The sequence below is a fragment of the Eretmochelys imbricata genome, chromosome 15, assembly GCF_965152235.1.
Source record: "Eretmochelys imbricata isolate rEreImb1 chromosome 15, rEreImb1.hap1, whole genome shotgun sequence".
Taxonomy (NCBI): Eukaryota; Metazoa; Chordata; order Testudines; family Cheloniidae; genus Eretmochelys; species Eretmochelys imbricata.
In genome coordinates this window covers 11,601,693-11,616,495 of record NC_135586.1, presented here as the reverse complement: position 1 = coordinate 11,616,495, position 14,803 = coordinate 11,601,693, and the positions used below count along the sequence as shown (strand labels likewise).

Here is a 14,803-nt window from a genome sequence, read left to right as displayed (position 1 = left end):
CTGTAATCTGGCACTTGTGGATTTTAATTTGTATTCTACTATCAATTGGCTTTCCACCTTCTGATGAGCGACATTGTAGGTTACAAAAAGGCTAATCCCTTAATATTTTGTTTGAAAAAGCCTAACAAAAATGGAAATCAGCTTTGTCACTGTTAAATTAGAAAAATTATGGAAAACTGCTGATTATTCATTAAACCAGCAGTCCTAAAAACACTTATGACTCAATGGATACTGACCACTGCCCCCAAATCCCTTCTTATGTATGACGAGTTTGTAGACCTTGTTGGTTCTCATTTTGAATCCTGGTTCTTCTCAGCTACTCCAAGTAAAGAGAACAGATGACATCTTGTCTCCCTGGTAAGTAAAAACAAAAACAAAGCAAAGAAACTCAGCCCTTTCCTTATTATAAAACTCTTCTACAGCTCTACATTTCAAGAGGAAACCTTGGAGGTTCCAGTCTCACAGAGCAACACCAGCATCACTCATGCTCCACAAACAATGCGCTTGTACCAATTCATAGCTGCCTAAGATTTCCTATTTGTCAATATGCTTCATGCTGGTCACTTACGACTTGACAGTCACTATTATGATAGAATTTGGGTCTTTCATATGAAAAAGACAGGATGCCACACTTTGAACTAGAAAAGAATTTCTATTATCTATTGACCGTACAACACAGTTCAGGAGCACTTTCTCTCTCACAGAGTCACACACACACACAGTCCAGAATGTAAAATTCAAGCCTAACCCTTTAACCAAAATGCTGCAGCTTTTCTGAGCTGCAAACTGTCCATAATCCTTCAGATCAATCCCCGCCCCCCATGACAAAACCTGGAGTCAATACCTCATCTCAGTGAGGCAACCCACGGCATAATGACAACTCCTGGGCCAGCAAAAGGCCCCCAGCCAGCACTGCCCGCTATTCAGACAACTACAGGGGTCAAGGAATCCGCAATTAGGGGTGTCAGATCTCCTGCAGTCCAATGCTCCACCTACCCGTGGGAACGAGCCCCCGTGGGAGCAGACACTCCCCAGCAAACAGAAACATAGAAATGAAGGGCTGGAGGGGACCTGGTCCAGACCCCCTGCCCTGAGGCAGGACCATGTAAACCTAGTGTCTCCATCCCTGACAGGTGTGTGTCCGCCCCAACAACGCAGTGACCATGCCTGAGGGTGGACCCCTCCCCCAAAGAGAAAGAGACACCTCCCCCCCATCCTAGGGAAGGGGCAATTCCTCCCATCCCCATGACAACCACGCCCCCAGAGGGGAGGCAAATTCCCCCGCTCCCCGCGGCGAAGGAGATGAGCGAGAGGCAAATAAACCCCCACGCCAAAAACTACGGGGGTGGGGGAAGGACCAGAGCAGGCCCCGGCTCCCTGATTCTTACTGGTCCCGGCGGCGGCTGGAGCCAAGACAGGGGGCGGCTCCCGAGGCGAATCACCAGCACAGCCCACAGAGCGGCCTCACTTCCTCATCCGGGACTTGCGGAGAGAGTGCGGCACCATAGAGACGGGAGGGGAAAGAGAGGCTTCCTCAGGCGGGACCGCGCCACCGCGGGAGCCGGGGCCCGTGGGCGGGGAGGGCGGGGGTAGCCGTTGTAGGTCCTGGCCCGGGGGCGGGGCGGGAAGGTGTCCTTCCTATCCAGTTCCCTGTCGGTCCCCCAAACCTGTGGGCAGAGACCAAGCCTGAAACATGCAGCCCCCAGCTGGCAGTATCAGACAGTCCTAACCAGGTGAAAACGGGGTCGTGCTGGGGGAAATGGCTCGCTACTAGTGAACAAGAGGTTAACGCCACTCCTCCCCCGTGGCCGAGGCGGAGGGGAGGAATGACTTGGACAAAACAGAGTGAGGACAGTGTGTTGGGTGAGCCTTTTGGCTGGGGTCAGAGGATGAGACGGTTGATGTTCCCTTAAGGGAAAGATCTTCCTGACTGTAACTTCGTACTCGGTTGCGTTTAGCTTCATAGTCTCAAGCATTCTAGAAGTTCACAGCCGCGGGTGCTGCCTGTTTGACAGCTTCAGTGGGGTAACTAGAAAGGGTTTACAGTTTAGACGATAAAATAACCCCAGAATGGGCTGAATACATTCTGAGATTGAAGGCCCAATGAGTTTATTAGACTGGGATATTGTTACTTGTTAGTTAAAAGTAAGCACCATCTGGTTGTTAGGTTGAAATTAAATGTTCAATTTTTAAATATGAACAATTATAAACAGAAACAAAAGCGGTTGCTAGACTGCTATAAGTAAACTTAAAAATTTTGCTTCTTTCTTTTCCCTCATCATTTTTTACCATAATTTCTCCCTATTTCCTTTTACTTTGCCTTTGTCCTCTTTCCTTCCTGTGTCATGCAGGTTCTTTTCTCCTAGATCAAGAAGAATAGGCTGTAAATCAGCAAAGGCCAAATTCTGCAAACGATCATCGTGGGCACACCCCTGCATTTGTATAGAAACTAAATGTCTTCATGAGAGCATAATGGTGTTCTCACATGGATAGATTTTCAGAATTGGGATAAAAGAAAGAAACTTCAAGAAATAATGGGAAAACACATGCTTTTAGGATAGCTATTGTGGGGACATGAGCACTGCTGATCTTAGGGATCAGAAAAAGGAATGAGAAGAAATGCCAGATCTTGTCTTTTAGCATGTAAACTCTTTGAGACAATGTCTGTAATTTATTATATATTTATACAGTGCCTACTACGATGGGGCTCTAGTTGGGTTGGCTTTTAGGGGGTTGATTATGAGATAAATGTTTTAAATAATATGAAGTCTCAGACAGAGGGCCAAACTTCCTCCCAGTCAGCTCAATAGGAATTTTGCCATTGCTTTCAATGGGAAAAGGATCAGATAGTGAATCTGGAGGTACGTGACATATCTTTTCTCAGGAACATAAGTGGGTATGTTTAAAAAAAAAAAAATCATGCCTTTCTTCTTTGTCCATTTCTGAGAAATGCACAGTCAAACTTTGCATGGATTTTAACTTTTCCGATGTCTCTTCATCCACACATGCTGAGTATAACAGGACAAATTTTGTTTTATTGCAGGAGTTGGCATGTGTTCCACTATATCATGCCACCAAGTAGCATGTTGTTAGGAACGTTCTGCCCATCAGCATGGAACCTGGGCATGTTCTACCTGTTTGTAGACTACAAGACATTTGTATGTGACACAGTGCTGCTGACTTTATGTATTTCACTTGGTAAGTCGTGCTGTGGTGAAGTGGGGCCAGCAGGAGAGGTACAGTGTAGTACTGTAGCGTGGGAGGAGCAGCTGGGAACACTAAGAGCCTTTGTGTGGAGAGGTGCTGAGAAGAGTTGTGGACAGGCAAGGAGGGTGGTAGTGCTTGGAAGAGTTGTGGCAGGTGAGGAAGGGGGGGTACGTGGAAGAGCCCGCTGGCACGGCGTGCCGGGGAGGGGGGTGCGTGGAAGAGCCCACTAGGACGGCGTGCCGGGGGAGGTGCATGGAGGAGCCCGCTCGGTCTATGTGCTGAGGGAGGTGCATGGAAGAGCCCACTGGGAGTGTAAGAAACCGCAAGCGGGGCAGCAGTTGGCTCCTGGCGAGTGAGCAGCAGCCAATGGCTGGATGAGGAAGTGATGTGACCATAGAGAGGAGGCGGGGGGGAGGGAAGGAGGAGAGAGCGGCTCTGTGAGGAAGAAGCGGGGCTGGCGGCGGGCCCGTACCCCGCTCAGGTAAAAGGGGTAGTGCGCCCCCTTGTACCCCCCGGCCGCACTTCAGTCACGATCTGGCTGTGCTGGGGACCTTCCGCCTTGGGGTGGGTACGGTCCCGTCTTTCGCCGAGTTCGGAGCTGGCAGCTCCCGATAGGGAGGGACCTGGCACCCACGGGGGAGCTCCCCTTTTTGGGGAGCAGTTGTGCAGAGACCTGGCACCTGTGGGGGAGTACCCTTTGGGGGAGGGGTGCGGAGACCTGGCACCTGCGGGGGGGCCCCCTTTGGGGGTTGTGTGGAGACGTGGCACCTGTGGGGGAGCACCCCTTTCTAGGGAGCAGTTATGCGGAGACCTGGCAACTGTGTGTGGGGGGGCACCCTTTGGGAGGGATGGGGGGACAATCTTTCCATCTGGGAGAACGTGTGGGGCAGCTGCTTGTGAGTGCGTCAACAGGGGTACAGGGTCTCCTGGCATCCTTCACAGGATGATGAAAACAGCACTAGCTTGATGCCCTGGTACTTTTATCCCGAGGGGCCTTGAGATGGCTGGGATAAGGACTGTGGATACTGCTGGCCTTGTTTCAGAGTCCCTTCGGTTATGAAAAACTGTTTTCATTTTCAGATTTGGGATGGCTGGCTTTCCTTGGGCTTCTCCAAAAAATGAACTTTGGGGCCTCATTAAAGCGAACCAACCCAAGCTTGTTTATAAATATTTTTTTTATAATTTTATTTTACATTGTTTGCTTTTTGGTGGGCCACTTTCTAGATGTTGGAGCAGGTCACGGGTTTGGGTGACCTGGGTTCTATTCCTGTGTCCGAAAAAGAAAAGGAGTACTTGTGGCACCTTAGAGACTAACAAATGTATTTGAGCATAAGCTTTCGTGAGCATCCGATGAAGTGAGGTGTAACTCTCAAAAGCTTATGCTCAAATAAATTTGTTAGTCTCTAAGGTGCCACAAGTACTCCTTTTCTTTTTGCGGATACAGACTAACACAGCTGCTACTCTGATTCCTATGTCTGCAACTCTCTTTGTTAATGTGACTTTGAGCAAGTTACTTTACCTCCCTAATACCTGGTAGAGGTTGTGTGTGTGAGAAGCATTTCTGGATCACAAGAAAAGATGTAGATGGCTGGAATGTGTTTTTCCTGTGCTGAAAGACAGGCTAGAAGAAAATAAATCTGGAGTGTTTTCGTAAATGGGTCCTTCTTCCTATCTTTGGTAAATATATGCTAAGATTCTGCAGCCTCTCAGCTGTCTTTTGCTTACAGCTGATATTGTCATTTTAAAGAGGGAGAAAAATCAGGGTCTAGAATTTAACCCATGTTTTTATTACCAATTCCTGAGGAAAGAAGCCATGCGTAGTGTTTATTTAACTTGTAGATGGTCAGAGTTTGTGTTTATTTGTAGCTCATTAGTGTTTTGAGACCATATTATGTTGTTTTTCTTTTAAATTAGCCATATGCTAGTCAGTACTGCTAGAAATGGTGTAAATTTTTGAAGATAAAGGTTTTAAATTTTTTTGAGCAACATTCCTCCTCCCCTATTGTTTTTTTTTGTTTTTTTAAAGAATCTTGAGGATTTTAGTTATGTATAGCATAGAAATATTGAGCTAGGAGAAAGGATTGATGTTCATCTATGTTTTTGAGCTGTGTAAAGAGTGGCAAGATCAACATTTGAGTAATAGGATTGGGTTTTATTAACCTTCTGTTGGCTGTTAGCTGAGTGATTGGTGCCATCTGACCTAGCCTATGGTAGCTTTATGTAGAAACTCTCAATGGAGATTCATGAGCATGTCAGTGTTAAGTATATAGTATTCTTTCATCAGGGCTCTATTAAAAAAATTTTTTTTTAAGTGACCCTTTACTTAATGTAGTTCAGAGCACTTGTGGTTAACCATGTTGTGGTCATGCTGACACTATGGTTAGACCTGTACTAGCAATAACTGTTTGAGCATAGATATTGCTAGCATAGTATTGGCCATTGGATACTGATGAGTTGGGCTCTAGGCTATAAGATGAATCAAAGGTTAACTTTAGATAACAAACCTAGTGATAGCACCATATTTTTCCTCTGTTTATAATGGGAAAGTCACAAGGAATGGCAAGTGATAGTGCATGTGTTAGGATGCATTTTCTTGTATGGCTTTTCTATCTAATGAGAAATTTTTAAAAATATAGAAAAGTAAAGGAAATTTGGCTACTACTATACCATCAAACTGGCAGGATGTTTGACACCCTGTTTTAGGTCCACAAGTGCTAGTAAATACTTTTCCTCCCCATTACCTCTCTTCCCATTTTCTACAGACACCCATACAAGGTCTTAGTTTTAGGCTAAGAAGTGATGTTGGGGTAGGGAGAAAGTGTTTATGTGAGAAGAGAGGAATAACCTTATTCATGGTTTGTGTGGCACTTACTCTAACACTCAGTAATTGTAGAATCACTTTCTTACTAGGAATTCATTTGGAACATACTCTTCTAGAAGACACACTTTTGAAGCACTTAGCCTTTTATTTTTTGGTTTAAATTTTTTATTAAGGCAAAGTTACAATAAAATGTTAACATACCTCATTTTATATTACTTAATCATGCTCAGGTTAATATTCAAAGAACCTGGCTGAACATTTTGGTTTGCTGACTGAGGAACCCTCCTACTGTGAGTGCCTTAAAAAGGGACCAAACTTTCTAAATATCTGTCCCCTTGTTGTTGCTTCTCGGGTGTACGTACCTTTGTCTCAGACAACAACAAAAACAATGATTACTTTTGTGTATGTGTGTGTGTCTGTGTAGTGACTTAGTGTTGTCTTTACTTTCAGGGTGAATTTAGAAAGGCATAGTCTTCAGCTGCCTTTATGCTATTATCTGGAGTGGAGTCCCAAGACAGAAGCCACCCACATCCCCTTGATTCCTCCATGTCTGCTGTGGTACAGGAATTGTACACTGGACTGCCAGTCAGCATCTCTGCTGAGCTTACTGTTGGGTCTGATCCTAATGTTAGACTAGATACAAAACCTGAAGCATCAACACTTGTGCTAGGACGTAGTAGCAGTTTGTTGTCTGAGTCCCACAGGATTAATGGGGTGGAAAGTTGCTCACAGGAAACTGATAACCTGGATCATGGGGACAAGCTTACATCTGATGGGCTGGTGGGATCCCTTTCTGAAGAGCCTGTGGGGGCTGGAAACCTTGCTGAGAATGAAGAGGCCAAAAGTGGAAGCTTGGGGAAGCAGGACACTTGTGCTAATGGGATCCAGAAAGAGGAGAGAGGATCTGCGAAAGAAACACAAGATGCTGAGGAAGAGCTTGTTGGATGTTGTGCTTTAACCTCTGAAGACAAGTGGTGGTTGAGACAGGTAAGAAATAAATTGATTACAGTGAATGTTTGAACATAGCAGAGAGGGATTTGTTCGGAACTTGATTTCAATGTGCTTTTTGTTCTCTTTCTTTAAGTCTTGCTATCATAACATCTTGCTCTATGAGTAATTGTTTGGCTCTTCACTGTTTCAGTTTAAGTGAATATATGTCTGAATTGTCTACATGCCTGTTAAACATATTATCTTTATTTTCTCTTTAAGAAATATTCCTAGAATGGTATTTGGCAGGTTTGTAGCAACGTGAAGAGCAAAACCTTTAAAGAAGGACAGGAGACGCAAGCGATTAAAAAAAAATTAATTGTGCGATTTAAATAACAATAGAATACCATTTATTTTAAATATTTTTGGATGTTTGCTACATTTTCAAATATATTAATTTCAATTACAACACAGAATAAATAAAAAGTGTACAGTGCTCACTTTATATTTATTTTTTATTACAAATATTTGCACTGTAAAAAAACAAAAAAATTATTTTTCAATTCACCTCATACAAGTACTGTAGTGCAATCTCTTTATCATGAAAGATGAATTTACAAATGTAGAATTATGTACAAAAAAACCTAGCATTGAAAAATAAAACAATCTAAAATTTTAGAGCCTGCAAGTCCGCTCAGTCCTGCTTCTTGGTCAGCCAATCACTGACAAACAAGGTTGGTTACAATTTGCAGGAGGTAACACTGCCTGCTTCTTGTTTACAATGTCACCTGAAAGTGAGAACAGGTGTTCTCATGGCACTGTTGTAGGTGGCATTGCAAGATACTTACATGCCAGATGTACTAAAGATTCGAATGTCCCTTCATGCTTAACCACCATTCCAGAGGACATGCTTCCATGCTAATGATGGGTTCTGCTTGATAATGATCCAAAGCAGTGCGGACCGACACGTGTTCATTTTCATCATCTGAGTCAGATGCCACCAGCAGAAGGTTGATTTTCTATTTTGGTGGTTTGGGTTCTATAGTTTTTGCATCAGAGCGTTGCTCTTTTAAGACTTCTGAAAGCATGCTCCACACCTCGTCCCTCTCAGATTTTGGAAGGCACTTCAGATTCTTAAATCTTGGATCAAGTGCTGTAGCTATTTTTAGAAATCTCACATGGGTACCTTCTTTGCATTTTGTCAAATCTTCTGTGAAAGTGTTCTTAAAATGAACGTGTGCTGGGTCGTCATCTGAGACTGCTATACCATGAAATATATGCAGAATGCAGGTAAAACAGAGCAGGAGACATACAATTCTCCCCCCAAGGAGTACAGTCACAAATTTAATTGACGCATTATTTTTTTAATGAGCATCAACAGCATGGAAGCATGTCCTCTAGAATGGTGGCCAAAGCATGGAAGGGTTATACAAATGTTTAGCATATCTGGCATGTAAATACCTTGTAATGCTGGCTACAAAAGTGCCATGCAAACGCCTGTTCTCACTTTCAGGTGACATAGTAAATAAGAAGCAGGCAACAGTATCTCCTGTCAATGTAAACAAACTTGTTTTTGTGATTGGCAGAATAAGAAGTAGGACTGAGTGGACTTGTAGGCTCTAAAGTTTTACACAGTTTTGTTTCTGAGTGCAGTTATGTAACCAAAAAAAATCTGCATTTGTAAGTTACACTTTCATAATAAAGAGATTGCACTTCAGTATTTGTATGAGGTGAATTGAAAAATACTGTTTCTTTTTATTATTTTTACAGTGCATATATTTGTAATCAAAAATAATATAAAGTGAGCACTGTGCACTTCGTATTCTGCGTTGTAATTGAAATCAATATTGAAAATGTAGAAAAACATCCAAAAATATTTAATAAATTTCAGTTGGTATTCTATTGTTATAAGTGCGATTAACCGTGATTAATTTTTTTGAGTTAATTGTGTGAGTTAACTGTGATTAATTGGCAGTCCTAAAAAAACCCAAACCCTCACAAATGCCAAATGTCCGTCTTCCCAACTGTTGAGGAGGATATGTTGTAGTCTAAAATGTCATAATACAGGTAACAAAACTAGCCATTATGTGGTCATACTATTGGTACCAGGTTAAAATGACTGACAGTGCTAGATCTGATGCTGAAGCCATATATGACATCACTTATGTCTTAAGTACAGTCTCTGCAGTATCTTTCAACTCAACTCTTCAATAATTGGACAGTGGATCAGTGTCTCTATTTCCTTTTTTTAATTCTCAGCTCATATGTTGTTTTTTTGTCCAGCAGACACTGACATTCCAATTATTATTCCAAGGCAAAAAAGTTTGTGAGTTTAGAGATAAAATTGAAATTAATACTTCGCTGGGGAAAAACCCCACAAACATTCAAGTTTTATTTAAAAAAAAAAAAAAAAAACTTGAAAATTCCGTGTTACAGGTTTTACTATTTGGCACAAGGAATTCCAGACACTTGAAAGTATGCAAATACAGTAAATGAGAAAGTTTGATTAAATTAAGGAACTGAAAATTGAGCTTATATGGGGAAGTGAACTTCAAACTTAAATTTCTGAGAAATAATTGTCTCTCCATAATGTGGTCATATGATGACATTTAGGTTTCTTTGATGTCTTTATAATACGTATTAAGATGGTTTAAATGTTACAGATGCTCATTAAACTTTACAATTGCATCTGCTGTTTTCTTTCTCTCTGAGCAGAATCTCTCCCCAAAATCCCCTATCATTTTAAAAGTTTATGTGAGAGAGGAGATTTAAGTCAAAGCTTGTTATTTGGTAGTAACTTAATTTTATACAACCACACTTCATACTTAGTGTACTACTTTGCGTTTTTGCTGGGGGTAGTGAACAAAAAGCTATTTTTTCTAGTAGTAGAAGCAGTGGGTACACAAACTACAAAGCAAATAGTAGGAGTTGTACTAGAGAATTATTTAAATTTAGCATGTTTTCAATGGGAGACAGAAGTTAGTTTTGAATTTTTATTTTTAAACAAGGATGGTTCTCTACAGTTCCAAAAAAAGCTGATTTCATAGTGAAATCTTCCTAATCATATGACTAATCCCACTTTCTCTTTTTCAAAGTTCTTATTTTCTTTTCCAATAAAGCCACTGTAGACTGACTTTACATTTGTTTGCATCAGTGGTACATCTTCCAACTATTTCTATGGCTTTGGGTTTGATTAATTGAAAATTAGTGTGGAGGGCAAGACAAGAGAACTATAAATTTGCTCTAGATGTTTATAAAACCTGAAACATCCATCGTGAGATGGAGTGGATTTTGGAGTTTTGTCACTGGAAAGAAAAAGTCTAAGTGTCTTACTTGATTTGGCTCATCTATGCTCTGAAAATATTGGACTGTACAGTTGTGAATTGACTGCTGCTTCTGTTTGAAAATTTATTCTCTGGACATGTGACATGGGTTTTAACATGTCAAGTAGCTGCTAAAGCTGGAGTGCACACAAGCCAGAGCTTATCCCAAGGGACAAAATAGAAAAACTGCTTCTTCCATCAAGAGTCTTCACTCTGCATCCATCAGCTTCACCCATCACTGCCAATTAAATATAATAGACTTTGCTAATGTAGATAGATTTATAATTCATACACACAAAGCCAGTTCTCTCTCCATTTCTCAGCAAGGCATTAATAGCAAAATGCTGTAGTTAAGGCTCCTATTCATTAAGACTTCATTATTTTACAAAATATACTAGAGAATGTTTAGTACATGAATGTCATTTTTTAGATAAATATATTAAAATATTTTTATTAAACATACATTTTTATCCATTTGCCAGTTCTGGAGCATGTCTGCATTTAAAAATTTTGAGGGTGAGGGTTTATTGCAGGGAAGTTAATAAATATGATTGTCACACTGCTGTTGCCTTAAGAAGGAAACTGTGATTTAGCGGTTCAAAACTGGGGTGCAATATTACAAGGCCTGGATTCTATTCATAGCTTTGCAATTTACAGTATTTACTGTAATACTTAAGATGAGTCACTTAGTCTTTTTCCTTTCCAGTATTATAAGGAATAGTATAAGCGGTATTGAGACAATGTTTGAAAGCACTTTGAGGTCTCCATAAGGAAAGTGTTGTAGAAATGCATAATAATTCATTAATAATTTTTTTGAGGAACACATAGTTGGCCTTTCTAGTGCCTTTACTAATGAATTTCTAGAGCCTTCACATTCTAGTGCCTTTACTAATGAATTCACTTTCATGTGCATCTGGGTGCAAACTACTTAACTGTTAATGCAATAGTAAGTTTGCACAATGAAAGTAGTCAGAAAATGCAGGAGTTAAGGTTTGGCAGGAGAGTTAACTATCCACAGGTAGTACAGTGAGGAGGGTAATATTTTCTTGTGCGTTTTTCATCTGCACAAGGGATTCCACTGTGAGGGATTATAATAATGGTTTGGTGTTTGATGAACAATTACCATTCTGTTTCATATTGGGACGCTTTCTGTTGTATTTAAACCACTTACTGCTTTAATTGCTATTTTGGCAAGACTTTACTGGTGCTGAGTTTAAATCTTCTCTGGATGTGTCTCCTCCTGAGGATAGGAAAGACTAATGCAGTATCTTCAACAGTGAGTAAATTTAAAAAAAAAAAAAAAATTAAGAGGAAAGATGTGATGAGGCAGTGGGTGAGAAAGGAAGGAGAATTTCTCATGTTAGGTGCTTACAGTTTAATTACTTTCTTGTATTACCACCGTTGTAAGTGTGCTTATGGTGTACACATGACTTTCTCCATCATTTCCCCCCAAAAGCCTAGCATATTCTGTGGTATGCTAATACTTAGTGCATCCAGAGTTAGAACTGGTTGAGCAGGTACAGTCCCTGGAGTCTAGGAATAATCTCTGAAATCTATAATTACCAGTTAGTCTCAGGTGTTGCTGCTACTATGGTGACTTGTTCCTTTATTTCAGGAGAAGCCTCAGATAAACCGAAGTGGGGGAGAATTTTCAAGAATCTGCTGTACTGAAATGGCAGTTCCTCTGAAGAGTAAAGGTGTGTATTTCAGTTATTCAGCTTTTTTCCTTCAGGATCCTCTTTCATTCACAGACGTGTGTGAATGATTGCAGGGATAGCTCCTCTGTTCTTTTTGGTAGTGGAAGTTATTGCTCTGTTTGTGTAGAACAATAGCAAAACTTAATCCTGTGCTCTCTCCTGGCCATGTGCTGATGTGATTGAAATGCTCTGATGAAGAGAGTCCGCATTTGGTACTACTTAGTCTGAAATACTTTTTGACTCCAGTGCAGATACTCTTGTCTTATTTCTCAAAACCAAACTATATGAAAATGTTAGCAGTAGAAATGTGCAAAAGAAACAATAACTGGCTGACTCAGTTACCATCTAACACTTTAGAATATGCCGTTTCCAAAGTGAGAGGGTTTCTGCCCTAATTCTTAGTCCTCCTGTTAATGATCTGCTCCTGCACACTTCTGTTCACACATGCTTTGATCACTTTGCCTGCATCTGATGGCTATTCTCTCTCTTTTTCTCCACAACAAGCAGGCATGTTGTGACTCTATTTAACTCCAGGATTCTGGAACAACCATATATTGATTTTAGTCCTGTGTTTATTGCAGATCAGGCCTGCTTGGCTGTGGCTAATATCCTGTTCTATCTTGAGTTCTCAATCACCACAGATTCTGTTGACTTCATACTAAAAGAGCTAGTATTTCAAATAGAAAATTTGGGTCTGTCTCTGCATGTAATTTGGTGGCACCAGATGTATCTGCTGTTCTGTGAATTACTGTCATTCAGACTGAGCATAAAACAAAACCAAGAGAAGACCAGCCTTAAGCAACACATCAAATTTATGCTTGCCTGGAGGCCAGTTTTCCGGTCTTGGTCTCTGAAAGTATGGAACAAGTCTTCAAATGTTTGAGCAAATACAGTTCAGATGTTTTTGAATAAAGAAATTGAAAATTCTTTTCCAAAACTTATGACCTCCTTTGAACAAAACTATTGTTGAAATGACCAGAAGTAAACACAAAATGAAATTTGATGTGGAAATAACTCTTGTTAAGTGTCTTTGAGTGTTCTGGTGGAAAGAGTTTTGATTTGAAAATAGTTTGAGAATTCCATGGTGCACAGTATATTTTACCAATTCATAAAATGCCAGCTAGAAAAACTGCTGCATTGTACATGTTTATGGCTAACCTACTAGCACAAGGAAGAGTGCAATGAAGAGATTAGGGAGGGCTGCTGTGCGTTTTGAATGGCACCAAGGCAAGGGCCCCAATCATGTAAGCCTCAGAAGGTGCTTGGGACAGGGAATTCTAGTGGTGTTAAACCAAATAGCTTCCAGATTATGGAATTTACTTGTTGCCATTTTTTAAAAGTCTGCTAACTCTTGGATTTTTCTACTCTTTCAAAAAAAGTAAATTCCATTGAAAAAACCTCATGTTTGTAGCTCAACATTCAAATCAGGAAATACTTAGTTCAGGTTGCATGTGCAATCTTTAATTCTGTGTCTTGTGTATATACATTGTGATACGATCTGATTATGTACCATTTTTGAATTATGATATACAATTTTTTCTTAAATACATGTAGCCTCTTGTAATATTTTGTACTACAATGTGCATGCTAGACAGTTCATGAAAGTCGCTTATATGAAAAGCATGGAATAAACCCTACATACATAGCATACCATATTTAAGAGTAAAGCCTAAAGCAATGTTTAAATTTTTTTGGAATGCATGAGCTACATATGTTTCTAGCTAAAATAGTTTTACAGATAAATGCCTAATCCATTTAATTTCACAAAAGAAATCTTTGTAGCTTATTGAAGAGACTGCATATAGTACATAATGATTAAAGCCTCAGTTGTACAAACTCTCATGCCTAACTTTATCCACGTTCATCGACACTGGCAATGTTGGGGCCTAAACTACTAAAATACACACGTTACAGAGAAGAAAACTTTTCATGTAAAAATTCAGTCAGTAAAGAGAGGTTTCAGAGTAGCAGCCGTGTTAGTCTGTATTCACAAAAAGAAAAGGAGTACTTTTGGCACCTTAGAGACTAACAAATTTATTTGAGCATAAGCTTTCGTGAGCTACAGTGTTGCTGCACCATTGTAGCAATGAAAATGTGAGCATAAAAGAATGAAAAGTTTATTAAAATGAAAACCTAGCACGAGATGCTGCATCTGTTTCTAAAGTTACAAAAAAATTGTATTTTTGAGAAATGTGATCATGTAATTAAAGACTGTATTGTAATGCATCTGCAAAAGAAAGCAATATTAAGGTTAAGTCCTGTTTCGACCATATGTCCTAACTTGTAAGGCACTTAACTGTACAACCTTAATGGTCTCAACATAGCAATTTGGATAGAAATTCAAAATTACATGGTACATTAAAATCATTGTTTCCTTCCTTTTCTTACCCTTCCTTTTGTGGTAAGGGTTGGAGGGGACAACCTTTTGGGGGTTTGAACTCCTCTTCATGCTTCATTCCAGGGGGCTGGACTTGATGACTTCTCGAGGTCTCCTCCAGCCCTACTTTTTTATGATTCCAGTAACTAGCTACCACTGGTGCCAATTACATTAAATCAGTGTTTCTGTTAAAGTGATCATTAGTGAAATAATGTTTACAGTTAAACTTTCTTTTGGTTTAACACCTGTTCAAAATTAATGGGGAATTTGAATGGCCACTGACAAATTTCTGTCCTCTGTGCAATAAGTTTTCTGTCTTCCACACACACAAACAAGGATTTAAAAATAGGAGAATGTGATGGTAAAGCCATATATGGCAAGGTGGACTCAGGAGTAGCCATCATATGTGTAACTATTCTAATTTTTTTTTTTTTAATGACTAAATTTCAAG

The 14,803-nt window shown here is 40.2% G+C and overlaps 2 protein-coding genes across 20 annotated transcripts in view; one reads left to right on the top strand and one right to left on the bottom strand.

Moving 5' to 3' along the window:
* The window catches only part of DEPDC5 (DEP domain containing 5, GATOR1 subcomplex subunit), a 65,250-nt gene extending 63,778 nt beyond the window's left edge, over nt 1-1,472 (bottom strand). For 14 of the 15 annotated variants that reach the window (XM_077835474.1, XM_077835481.1, XM_077835482.1 and 11 more), the window contains exons 1-2: nt 1,389-1,472; nt 237-354 (exon numbers count right to left, since the gene is read on the bottom strand). In XM_077835474.1, coding sequence (XP_077691600.1) covers nt 237-294 — 58 coding nt within the window. In that variant the 5' untranslated portion in view covers nt 295-354; nt 1,389-1,472. Of the gene's footprint in view, nt 1-236; nt 355-844; nt 1,130-1,388 lie in introns of those variants that run through there. The other variant, XM_077835475.1, reaches the window with a different exon arrangement.
* Nucleotides 1,473-1,612: 140 nt separating this feature from the next.
* Nucleotides 1,613-14,803, top strand: part of PRR14L (proline rich 14 like) — a 36,537-nt gene continuing 23,346 nt past the window's right edge. For 2 of the 5 annotated variants that reach the window (XR_013348028.1, XM_077834605.1), the window contains exons 1-4: nt 1,613-1,733; nt 3,044-3,198; nt 6,479-7,015; nt 11,894-11,975. Coding sequence is in view for 4 of the 5 variants with exons in the window: in XM_077834605.1 (XP_077690731.1) it covers nt 6,515-7,015; nt 11,894-11,975 (583 nt within the window). In the remaining variant the exon portion in view is untranslated. The other 3 variants (XM_077834608.1, XM_077834606.1, XM_077834607.1) reach the window with 3 other exon arrangements.